The sequence below is a fragment of the Mustelus asterias genome, chromosome 2 (assembly GCF_964213995.1).
Source record: "Mustelus asterias chromosome 2, sMusAst1.hap1.1, whole genome shotgun sequence".
Classification (NCBI taxonomy): Eukaryota; Metazoa; Chordata; class Chondrichthyes; order Carcharhiniformes; family Triakidae; genus Mustelus; species Mustelus asterias.
The window spans coordinates 61,598,255-61,611,443 of NC_135802.1; the positions used below are offsets into that span (position 1 = coordinate 61,598,255).

Here is a 13,189-nt window from a genome sequence, read left to right on the forward strand (position 1 = left end):
AAGGCAATATTCCAGATGAATTGAATAAGACTGTGGTAAACTGTTATTCACCAAAATCAGTACAATCCTCCATTTAACATGATGTATGGAAATGGCCGTCACACTTATCCAAATAACAACTGTCGTTGCACTTCAGAAATATTTGACTTGTATGAGGCAAATTGAGATGTTTCTGAGACGTGACACGAGGCAGTATATGTGTGTCTTTTGTAAAACCTGATGGAAAATATCAGCTGTAGGCCAGACAGTAGACAAAAACATCTTGCTATATCTCCAAAAATGTGAATCATTTTTACTTAATGTTGGATGTGATAGCAAAGGTGTCAGAGGGATTTAAGATAGCTGAAAGTGAATCTTGGATAGAAAGCAGAAACCAGATGCAGCTTGTGCTATTGAGTTTGTTGCCATAGATAGCAGTATTCTAGAAATCAGACCACGTTTTGCTCCTCATGAGCTGTTGATTGGGAAGAACTTCCTGCAGGTTTCTTTCGTCAGATTTTGATGCTATGTCAAAATACCATTTAAGATGTTAAATTCCATTTAAGATTCCTATGTAGTAAGAAAAGTCATTTGTTCCATCAAGCTGACATCTTCTTTGGACCCTGTACAATCTCTCCTATCAAGACCAAAAGAGAAAATGCTGGAAAATCTCTGCAGATCTGGCAGCATCTGTAAGGAGAGAAAAGAGCTGACATTTTGAGTCCAGATGATCCTTTGTCAAATGTCCTGTTAATCGCTTGAGTTCAACACATTCAGGAAAGATCCTTCCTTTTTTTAATCAAACAAATCTACGAGCTTTGTTGTCAACATTATTCAATTTCAACCAATCCTTACTCTGCTTTTCCAAGGTCCCTGAACCTCTACGTTTCTATCTATGTTTCTATGTAATCTAATTCATAGCCAATTAATTCTATAGCTAGACTTTTGCTTCACATCACTGGGTGGCTTCTATTCCCAGACTGCTTAAAACTAGGATAATCACCATGACCAGAATTTACATTTCTCCCCTCGGCAGATTCCGAGGTGGGGAAGTGGGGAAAGCATAAATAAGCATGGATGGGATTCCCTCCAGGATCCCGCCCACCTCAACGTGGATGCAATTTTATGGTGGGTGGACAGGGCCTTGACATGAAGCCCATCCATGCCCCTATTAAGGCTCTTAAATTCCCCGGCATTAAGAACACCACCCCCACCCCCTTCTCAACCCTCCAGGGCATTTCACCCTGTATGTTGCCATTAAAATTTGTTGTACCTGGTATACTTCTTGATAATGAAAGTACAAATCATAAAATTAATCAAGTCAGATCCTTTTCAGATTTAGGAGAAGAAGAATAGTTATGAATAACAACTATTAAACTGTTTCATTTGATGAATGACTATCAGTGAGGAGCACACTATTTGGAACATGTTACTGAACCTGTCCAAAACATGACTGTTTTAAGTTTAATTTTAAAGTTTATTTATTAGTGTCACAAATAGGCTTACATTAACACTGCAATGAAGTTACTGTGAAAATCCCCTAGTTTCCACATTCTGGCGCCTGTTCGGGTACACTGAGGGAGAATTTAGCATGGTCAATGCACCTAACCAGCACGTCTTTTGGATTGTGGAAGGAAACCAGAACACCCGGAGAGAACCCACGCAGACATGGGGAGAAGGTGCAGACTCCACACAGACAGTGACCTAAGCCGGGAATCGAACCCGGGTCCCTGGTGCTGTGAGGCAGCCGTGCGAACCTCTGTGCCACCGTACTGCCTAGGGTGACATTAGCATAAATAACAATGAAATTATAATTGAATTTACCCAGTTTATTTAGAGATAGAGGCCCAGAGTTTTGGCTCGAGCCAGAGAAAGGCAAGTCGGGCCTGTTGCTGACTTCCAAAACCCAAGACAACTTCGGAACCACATCCCGTCAATGTTTGTGTCTCTGGGAGACGTGGGAAGGGAAATCTCAGGCTTAACAAGCCAACATGTGGTATGGGAGGAATGTGGATAGAGAGGCAGCTAAAAAGCCCGCCTCACTTCTTGGCCCAATTCCCAATGTTGTTCTTAGGTCTTCTAAACTTCACTCATCCACTTGTGCCCCATGCATCTCCCCATGCATTCTCCATAGCCACTCACCCAATACCCACTATGGGCAATAGAAAAATTAACTTTGAACAGTCTCCTAGAACTGCCATTCAATAATACTTCACACTGAAAAAAACTCTCCTCCATGAAATTCATTCAAAAATATAATCCCCAGTGAGTGGTCAAACTATTGTAAAAACATTTATCCACTTATCCAAGACAGATAATCCTCTATTAAATTCTTAAAACTGTCAATCAAAATGTGAACATAGCCCCCTGATGAGGTAAGTGGTGCTGGAGGTTTTGAAACTCAGCATAGCATTCATAATAGACCTAGCTGTAAGAACAAACCTTGTGTAGTATAAACAATAGAGTCTATTAAATCTTAAAAGCCTTTATTTTAAGTTGCAAGTGGTGTTTCATTTCCATTTCAAAGCAGATTGCCTGTCAATCAATGGAGTGCAGCAACTGCTGAGATTTATTTTTACTTTCAACATCAGGGCAATAGTTTTCAAAACTGACGATCTGCTGACATTTAAAGCACAATTCCAAAGGTGATGGGGATTTTCCCAGCACATCTTTTTTGCAGTTTTGAAAGTATTATGACACTTTCTCAAATGAGAAAAGTACTCTAATGCATCTTATCACTTAAACAATGCTGGTCAAGGTAACGTTAACTTACCATTGCATTACAGAGCCCTATGATGAATCACTGCAGTTAATACATCAAGTCTACAATATAGTACCCAATAGTTGCCAAAGCTTTTAAACCTACCAATCAGAATGTTTGCGACTCCACAGTAGACTTTCCTCCAATGAGACTGACATTTTTAGGGTTTACAAAACCTGCACCAACACATGAAAATAGCAGAGGAGTAATGGGAGGAAGTTCAAATTTTCTACAAGACTGCCAACCTCAGAAGAGCTAGGCATGGGATTGTGACCTATGAAAAGGCAGCACAAAAATAGCACAAAGTGAGGAAGAGAGCAAAAATTCATGGTTACGGTGAATAACGTCATGGTATTAGCTTTCCCAACCCTATTCCCGCTTCCACAAGCAGATGAAAATCCAGCCCAGAGAATTTGATCTGACCTCTGTTTGAGTTGATGGATTTTGTTAAAGTTAAAATCTCACCAGAATCCGCTTGTGCTCACAGTTGACAACAAGCCAGCATTTTCAAAGCAATAAGCCAGTTGGAGCCCTGTGGGGAAAATAAATTCTGCATTTTGGTAGGGGCAAATAGCAAGCTGACAAAATGGTAGAGTGCAGCACAATATGCCATGAAGTAGAATTCAGCATCACTCCAGCAAATTTGCAGTATATGAGTTACTAATCTTAGTGACTACATCAGTGAGGGTTTGTGTCAGCCGACTTCCCATTAGGACAGAATGGCACATTGCTACTGTGAGGTCTCTTCCCAGCCATTTGAAAAGCAGTTAGCAAATTCCATGGGCATGATACCCCCCAGGCAGAGTGACTGAGCACTTGGACTTGATCAGTTGACCAAGAAGAGTTGGCATAGGTGTGTGATATATAGGTTAATTCTGACTAATCAATTGAATTTGAGAAGTGATGAATGCATGGTAGATAGAGGAAAATCCATGTATGTAGTTTGCATGGAATTCCAGAAGGCATTTGGTAAAGTATCACAAAAGATAATTAGCAAAATACGTTGGAGGTAACATTGTGATGTGTGGTTGGTAATTAGTCGGAAGGTTATAAAAAAAACACTGAGTTATGACTTTCTAACTGACGTGATGTAAGACGTGCTGTTCCCCAATGATCTGGATTGGGATTTTCACCAGAAATTAGAAAGAATAGGGAATTGTTTATCCAATTTTGCAGATGACACCAAACTAGGAAATATTGGTAGGAGGAGGAAATTACAAAGGAAGATAGACAGACTGTCGATTGTAGTTTGACATGGGGAAATTTAAGGTAATCTGCTTTGGCTCTGAGTCAGACAAATCAGAATGTCTATAATGACAAAGCAATTCAGGTGTCCATGTACAAATATCATTAACATCTTGTACAGAGGTACAGAAAGTAATCAAAAAGAGAAATGTAATGTTGGCCTCATTTCAAAGGGGTTAAAATTCTAAAATGGGGATGTCATGCAGAGCCTTGGATAGACCACAGCTGGAATATTGCATTCAGTTTGGACATTAAACATCAGGAAAGAGCTGTGACACTCCATAGGGTCAAAAATTCCACTCATTTGAAGGTCCAAGCTCACACATGAAGATTTGCCACTTGCGCAAGGTGTGGAGTGTTGGCAATGGAACTATACCCTATTGTGAGTCAGTGCTTACTGAGGCAGGGGGTAAATTGGAGGGTGATGGATGGGGCAACTGAATCACTTAATTAAGATTGTCCTGTTTGAACTGAGGACTTCAATAATAAAATAAGGATTGTCTTCAGTAATTGTGGTTAAGGGTGCATGACTCCATCAGACACTGATTAGCATTAAAAATAAATGGAAAAAAAAACCCAGCTTGAAGTTTAACATTTAAATGCATTGAATGTGAATGGCAGTGTGTTTCTTCCTTCTATATTATGGTTTAATTTTTTGTATTGTTCTTCTGCAGACTGGATTACAGTGGACCATCAAGAGAATTTTTCTTCCTCTTGTCGCAAGAACTTTTCAATCCCTACTATGGTTTGTTTGAGTATTCAGCCAACGACACATACACAGTGCAGATCAGTCCAATGTCAGCATTTGTAGAAAATCATCTGGAATGGTAAAGTTCGCCTTTTCTTTACACTACTTACTTCCAAGAAAAACATGCCATTAAAACTCCATTTCCTCCCAATGTTTATTGTAGAAATTAAAACTGCTAATTGATTAACTAAAGATAATCGACAGCTCACTTTCGATATCGACTGCGGACAGGTGGTGAGAATCTTTATTCTTAAAGTTTTCCCATGGTGTTAGCTTGTGATTCCTGCTAGGGTAGTGGCTAGCTGCTTCTGGTTGGTGACACTATGTGGTACAAGGACAGCCGAAGCAATTAGCGAGAATGGAGGAAAAGACTAAGGCTGAATATTTCCAGAAAATCCCGCTGACGTGAACGGCCGGAAAATTCCAGTTACAGACTTCAAAGGTTTTGAAAGCTTTGGAAATCTTAAAAACATGTATTTATTTCAACCTCAAAATATCAGTCACAATGTTCAGTTTCACCATCTGCTAGCTGGTCAAACCTTAACCTCTGAGTTCCCAGCAGCTTCAGTTATTGCAGAAGACTGTTTTGCCCCAGGAGTGAGGTAGACTATATTCCACACGAATATAAAGATCTGGATGGTTTATCAAGGCCACTGTCGTAAACAAATTAAATTGGCACTGCATGAAAGCATTCATTTCTAAATGTTTTTTGACTTGCAGTTAGTGAGAACTATCTTAAGACCAGAGAATGCTTTAACTCTCTGTGGAGTAATGTGAAACAACATTTAGGATGAGCAAGTGAAAGCACATTTATTACATCACAGCAAGTGATACATCTCATTTGAGACACTTTTTTTTGAACTTTATATAAAAGCAGGCCTGTGTCTTGGTACTGTAGCTCTTGGCTACTACGAACAAAACTGAACATCGGATTAGTGAGCTGCTGAGCAAACCACGCCGATGTTTCTGTCTTTGGCCTGAGATCACAGGGCATTGCTAACTTGCCTCCTCCATGTCACTGAAGCAGCAACTTGTATCCAGCTGTTTTCGAACTCAATGCAAACAAAAGTTTAGGAGCACTTTATTTTGTTTAGTTTTGAAATATTTTTGAGTTGAAATTGTCAACCGCATTCCTTATGTGGTGTTACCCATGTTTAAACTAATTTCTTTGAAAAGTTCTCAGTAATGAGGATCGACACACGGCGTATTCACCGTTTGATTTAAGGTCAATGAGTCAGTTGCCTATGGAAGAGTAGAGGATGTTTGTGTTGAGATGGTCAGGATTGAATAGTGGCGATGTGAGGATTGAAGCATATTCTGGAGTAAAGTTATTACTTTTGGGCTCATGGAGCATTAATGAAGAACAGTTCCAAAAGAGAAACTTGTGGAGTAGAATACATGAAAGCTTAGCTTGCCTATGGCCTCATTGTATATCCCTGCCTTGGGCCACCTGATACTGAAAGCCACATCCATTCCTTTGGTAGCTCTGAATTTTGTCATCTCTGAATGAAGTTCCTCCATAAAATAGTAGCTACTATCCCTGCATGTCATTCGAGAGACAAGTTCAATTCCCCAACGGGGAGAATGTTTCCTTTGAGGGTCGGTTTAACTCATTTGGCTGGACAGCTGGTTTGTGATGGACAGTGGTGCTAACAGCGCGTGTTCAATTCCCATTCCAGCTGTGGTTATTTATGAAGGCCCGCTTTCTCAACCTTGCTTATGGTGATCCTCAGGTTAAATCGCCACCAGTCAGATCTCCCTGTCAAACGGGAGAGCAGCCTATGGCCATCTGGGACTATGGTGACTTCACTTTTTACTTACCTCTGAACTTTACGATTTACTAGACCCCTGGCTGACCTCCCATATTTAAACTCGAATAAACCTGAGATCATCCAAAACAATCAAGCTTCCTGTGTTCTAAGTCACTCCAAATTGCAATCATTAGGGGCGGCACAGTGGTTAGCATTGCTGTCTCATAGCGCCAGGGACCCAGGTTCAATTCTGGCCTTTGGTCACTGTCTGTATGGAGTTTGCACATTCTCCCCGTGACTGCGTGAGTTCCCTCCGGGTGCTCCGGTTTCCTCCCACAGTCCAAAGATGTGAGGGTTAGGTTGTTTGGCCATGCTAAGTTGCCCCTTAGTGTCAGGAGGATTAGGACTATAAATATGTGGGGTTTCAGGGATAGGGCCTTGGTGGGATTGTTGTTGGTGCAGACTCAATGGGCCAAACGGCCATCCGTAGATTCAATGATTCTATAATCTAACACTGCTGAGCTTGCTAACCTGTATTGGCATTCCTGTTTATCAATGCCTCAGTTTCAAAACTCACATCCTTGTTTTCAAATCCCTCCTTTCCCTCTCCCAATTTCTTCCAGTCCTACAACCCTCTACGGTATCTGTGTTCCTCCAATTCTGATCTCTCATGCATCACCAATTTTAATTGCTTCGCTATTAACAGCCATAACTTTAGCTGACAAGGTCCTAATCTCTTGAGTTCCCTCCAGGCACCACCCCATCTCTCTTTCCTCTTGCAAGCTGCTCCTTAAAATCTACCATTTCGATCTGACATATCTCTCACAGTTTGATAGCACTTTGATAGCCTTGGGAAGTTTTACTTTGTTAAAGGTGCCATCCGGGTACAAATTGTTGTTGTAAACTTGGTGCAAATTTGGAGGCTGTCCAAGTGGGGAGCGTCATACCTCTAGCTGCTTCCTTCATGGCTTGCACTGCATCCTACGCTGGGAAGGGTGTTCCCATGTGCGCTCAGGAGTTTCCCAATGGATTTATTGATGTCTCACAACACCACTAACAATTCAAAATGAACCAATTTTTAGCCCATACAATTCGATAGGGCAGTAGATAATTGAATTGCTCGAACAAAGAGTCAGTGTAGACCAGTGGGCAACATGCTCTGCCTCAGTACTGTAAATCTTCATTGTGCTGTGATTACTGAAGAAGCAGGTTTGACAGGCCATGCAGCTGTCTATCATTCCATGTTTTTTGATGTTTAGATATCCTAGGTTTTGCTTCTCTAAACTCTGTAGTCCTATAAAAAGCCGGATTTTGTAATGTCTTAAAAAGCAAGGAATGCTGCGATTCATATTATAGTGACGAGCATTTCAAAGGCTGGTTAGTTTTGCAGTGGCCATGGAACATGATACACAACATTATCTCTTTGTAAGCCTTTAATTGATGAAATGTCATCACCATACTAAGTCCTGTCAGGGGCCGCTCAAATGCATTCAAGTGATGTTCAGTGAAGCATACCTCATTGCTGCAGCCACAACATTTAGATGTCATCCGACAGACTTCTGAAGCAAGTGTTCCCCTGCAAGGTAAAAGCAGCAAGTTTATGTGGCCTGGCTAGAAGAAGCTGTACAGCAACACATTAAAACGAGGCATAGAACTGGTTCCTCCAGGTCCACTCAGCCCCAAGTCTCATTATAGGCTTGGCCCAAACATGGATTTTTCAGCTCCAGAGAGCTGAACTCCAAAAGTGAGGTGAGTGTGACTGCCTTTAACAACAAGACTGCATTTGTCTGAGCGCGACACCTAGGAGCCCGAGCAAAATTGAATTCAGTGGGGATCAGTGGAAAACTATCCACAGGCTGGAGTCCTACCAAGCACAAAGATAGATGGATGTGGTTGTTGAAAGCCAGAAATTGCTGCAGCAGTTAATCAGAGTTGTGTCCCAGGCCCTAACATCTTCAGCCACTTTATCAGTGAGTTTTCCTTCAACAAAGAGTCAGAAGTGGAGATATTTGCCATTGATTGCACAGTGTTCAGTACCAGTTGCAACCCCTCAGAAATGAAACACTCCAGACCTCCGAGCAGCAAGACTAGGCGACATTCAGACTTGGGCTGAAAAGTGGGAACTAACATTCATGCCACGCAAATGCCAGGCAATGACCATCACCAACAAGAAAGAATTTAACCATCTCTCCTTGGAAGTCAGTGGAACTACCATCGCTGAATCCCTCATTATTAAAATGCCAGGTGTCACAAGAAACTGAATTGGACTAGCCACGTAAATACCGTGAATAAAACAGCAGGTCAAAGCCAGTGAATTCTGCAACAATTTAACTCACTTCCTGACTCCCCCCAAAGCCTTTCGCCAGCTACAAGGTACAGTCAGCAGCATGATGGAATACTCTCCACTTGCCTGGCTGAGTGCAGTTCCAACAACACTCAAGAAGCTTGACACTATCCAGAACAAAGCAACCCATGTGATCTGGAACCATCCACCATCTTAAAAATTCACTTTCGACACCACTTGCTCACAGTGGCAGCAGTGTGTACCACCTACAAATTGCACTACGCCAACTTGCCAATCCTCTTTTGACAACATTTTACAATACAAGGCCCCTACCACCTGGAAGGACAAGACCAGCAGAAGCTTGGGAATACCACCACCTTCAGATTCCACTCCAAGCCACTCATCATCCTTACTTGGAACTGTATCCCGATTTTTCCCATTGTCACTGCATCAATAACCTGGAATTCCCTCGCTAACAGCACTGTGGGTGTACCTACAATACATTCTGTGGTTTAAGAAGGCAGGTCTCAAAAGCAGTTAGGAATAGACAATAAATTGTGGCCTTGCTAGCACGCTCACATCCATTGAATAAAAAAGATTGCATGCTGTGATTCTGCATAAGCCATGGTGACAAACCTTCCAGCAACCTGATGTCCCTCATTTCAAAACTATCTGTCAAAATGAAACAGAGAGAAACTTGAAAAACAACGTAAACATCTGACTTTAGCCAGTCCATCTTACCCAGGGAAAAATACCTCAAGATGCGTTCCTGCATTAGATTGATAAATCACCAAGCGGGTGCACAGTAAGGCCTGAGAGATTTTGATAATCAAATAACTCTTGATGCAAGGAACATCCATGTGTGCTGCTTCCAAACATTCCTGATGACAGTAAAACAGTTTTGGAAGCTGTCCTGACGGTTTCAGTTTTAAGGAAACTGTGAAGCTGATTTTTGTCCCCGTTTTGGACAGGAATGAGAAGTTAGCACACGGAACTGGACACTATTGACTGCCTTGTTCCCATTGCCAGTTTTCCCACTGCCATTTAGGAACATAGGAGTATGGAGCAGGAGCAGGCTATTTGGCACTTCTAGCCTGCTCCGCTAATTGATAAGATCATGGCTGATCTGGTTGTGGTCACAACTCCACCTTCCTGTTTGTCCCCATTATCCTTTCTCCCTTGTCTATTAACCTTGAATATATTCAATGACCCAGGTTTCACTGCTGTCAGGTGAAGAGAATTCCACAGACTAATGACTCTCTGGGAGAAAAAAGTTCTCTTCATTTCCATCTTAAAAGTGCGACCTCTTATTCTTCAACTGTGGGCGGAATTTTCTGTTTTCATGACTAAGGCCTGAATTTTACTGGCACGCCCGCCCCAATTCCGGGGGCCGGTGAGACTCGGAGAACGGCATTCTCCGTTGGCCTCGGGCAGGATCGTACGAACCTCGGGCGGACATGCTGGTAAAATTCTGCCCTAAGTGTCAGCTGAGGCTAGAAAAATGATGAATATCCTGCTGGCTCCACTGCCAGCCTTCCCATCATATTTCTTGATACTTGGTCAAGAAAAATCCCAGAGGCAGGTCCTATGATGTCAGGCTGGCAGGATGGATTCTGAAGAAGCCCTCCCCACCAGCAACATCAGCTTTCAGGTTTTAAAGGGCACGATGCTCCAAACAAATGGGCGGCATGGTGGCACATTGATTAGCACTGCTGCCTCACAGCTTCAGGGACCTGGGTTCGATTCCTGGCTTGGGTCACTCTCTATATGGAGTTTGCACACTCTCCCCGTGTCTGCATGGGTTTCCTCCAGGTGCTCCAGTTTCCTCCACAGTCCAAAGATGTGCAGGTTAGGTGCATTGGCCAAGCTAAATTGCCCCTTATTGTCCTGGGATGCATAGGTTAAAGGGATTAGATGGGTAAATATGTAGGATTACAGGGATAGGGCCAAGGTGGGATTGTTGTAGGTGCAGACTCGATGGGCCAAATGGCCTCCTTCTGCATTGTAGGGATTCTATGACTCCATGAAAACAAAAATAAGAGAGAGGTTCCCCCCACAGACACGGGACCCCCATCCCTCCCCATGGCACTGCCAGGGTACTGTCTGCGTATGACCCTCTGCCCCTGGGGGGCTGTACTTACCTGTGCACCCCCACAGCAGATTGTATTGGTCAGGTTGCTATTTGTCAAAAGTTGTTGTAAACCCTGGCAATATGATGCCACGTAGGTGGGGGTGGGGATGAGGGGTGGGGGGGATAGTAATCCAAATGTGAGGGATAATTGAGTGGGGAAGCCTGCTAATGATATTAAAATGTATGGTAATGCAGTTTCCAACCTTTCATGGCAGATCGGTCGTCGGTGGGGGGTGGGGACAATCGAAGCGGGAAGTCCTGACGGTCTAAAAGTAATTTGGAGATTCCTGTTGGATTCTCCGCTCCTGCCACCATTTCTGCTCATGGAAAACAGCGGCAGAAATCCCCTTCTGTTTCTCCTAGTTCTAATCTCTCCCACTCAAGAGGAAACCCCTTTCTTGTATCCACCTCATCAAGTCCCCTCAGGATCTTATATGTTTCAATAGAATTATCTCTCATTCTTCTAAACTTCTGTGGGTGTAGGCACAACCTGTTCAACCTTTCCTCATACAATAAGCACTTCATCCCAGGAATGAATCAAGTGACCCTTCTCTGAACTACTTCCAATGCAGTTTTCCAGATCAAGAAATCAAAACAGTATTCCTGATGTGGTCTCACCAAGACCCTATGCAGCTGCAGTAAAACTTCCCCACTTTTATATTCCATTCCCCTTGCATTAACCTCCAATATTATTCCATTTGCCTGCCTAATCACTTGCTGTACCTGCATACTAACATTTTGTGATTCATGTACCAACTCACCCAGATCCCTCTGTACCACGGGTTCTGCAATCTGTCTCCATTTAACGAGTATTCTGCTTCTCTATTCCTCCTGCCAAAGTGGACAAGTTCACATTTTCCCACATTATACTCCATCTGCCAAACTTTTGCCCATTCACTTAACTTATCTGTCTCCCTTTGTAGATTATTTTACCTCTTCTTGACAACTTATTTTATTTTATTATCTTGGTGTTCTTGGCAAAATTAGCTGCCATAGTTTTGGTTCTTACATCCAGGTCATTGATATAGATTGTAAGTCGGATGGTGCATCCTTCTTGGGAAGTTTTTCTTTCCCACTGGGATAGCTCTTTTCTGAGTTAAGCCTATCCCTAAATTTGTTATGGCCACAGCTGATGTCATTGCCGAGCAAGCTAGACCCTAGAGTTAAGTCTGTCTCACTGATCATAAACCGTTTTTAAATTGTGAAAACATCCCTTTCCTTAAGTATCTTTTTCCCCTTTCATCTCAGATTCTGTTGTCCTTAAACACCTCTTTGAACTTCACTTCTCCAAATATCCCCTGTTTATTCATGGAACCCCTGTAAGATGCAAATGTTCCTTGTCATCTCTGAACTCCCTTTTGAAATTCAACAGCTGAAAAATCAATCTCCCAACTTATCTCACAATGCAAATTTTAAACCCAACCTATTTACTTGTGACTCAAACTGTCTAAATTCTGTCATTACAAATGCACAAATGTAACAAGTTTAGCCTTTCATCTCTTAGACCTCACGGATAACCTTTCTCTTGTAACTACCCTGTTTAATTAGCACTGGTGACTCAAACACACACATACACACACACACACATTTTCTTTAACTACACAGAAATCATAACCACAAAAATATAAAAATATAAATCTTTCATGATACACTGCATTTCTACTTTACTATGAACCATATAAATATATATACAAACATGTGAATTAGGAAAAGGAGTATACCATTCTGCCCCTCAAGGCTGCTCTGCTGTTCAATAAGATCATAGCTGTGGCCTCAGCTCCACATTTCACCTACCTGTGATACCCTTTGGCTCTCTTGTTAGTCAAGGGTATATCTATCCCACCTTAAAAATATTAATTGACCCTGCCTCCATTGCTGTCTGAGGAAGAGAGTTACAAAGATTCACGATCCTCAGAGAGAAAAATATTATTCTCATCTCCGTTTTAAATGGGAGATCCCCTTGGCCAAGAATTTTCAGCCCTCCTGCGCCATGGTTACCAGCGGCGCAGGTGGCTCGCTGGTAGTATCTTCTGGTACCACCGAGTGTGTTTTGTATGGCTGTTTTGTATGGTGTTTTGTGTGGCTTGCCCGCCTCGCCACCAGAGAACCCACCGCAGAGGGTCACCTTCAGCAGGACTGGAAGATCCTGCCCTTTATTTTTAAATTGTGTCCCTCTAGTTCTAGTCTGTCCCACATGGAGAAACATCCTTCCAACATCCATTCTGCCAAGTCCCCTCAGGATCTTATGCGTTTCAGTAAGATCACCTCTTAATTTTCTAAACTCCAGTGG

The 13,189-nt window shown here is 42.4% G+C and overlaps 1 protein-coding gene across 1 annotated transcript in view; it reads left to right on the plus strand.

Annotated features, from left to right (window-relative positions):
* The window catches only part of LOC144480803 (E3 ubiquitin-protein ligase HECW1-like), a 391,619-nt gene that overhangs the window by 306,152 nt on the left and 72,278 nt on the right, over positions 1-13,189 (plus strand). Inside the window, exon 21 of the mRNA XM_078200410.1 lies at positions 4,660-4,812. Within this exon, the coding sequence (XP_078056536.1) occupies positions 4,660-4,812 (153 nt within the window). The remainder of the gene's footprint in view (positions 1-4,659; positions 4,813-13,189) is intronic.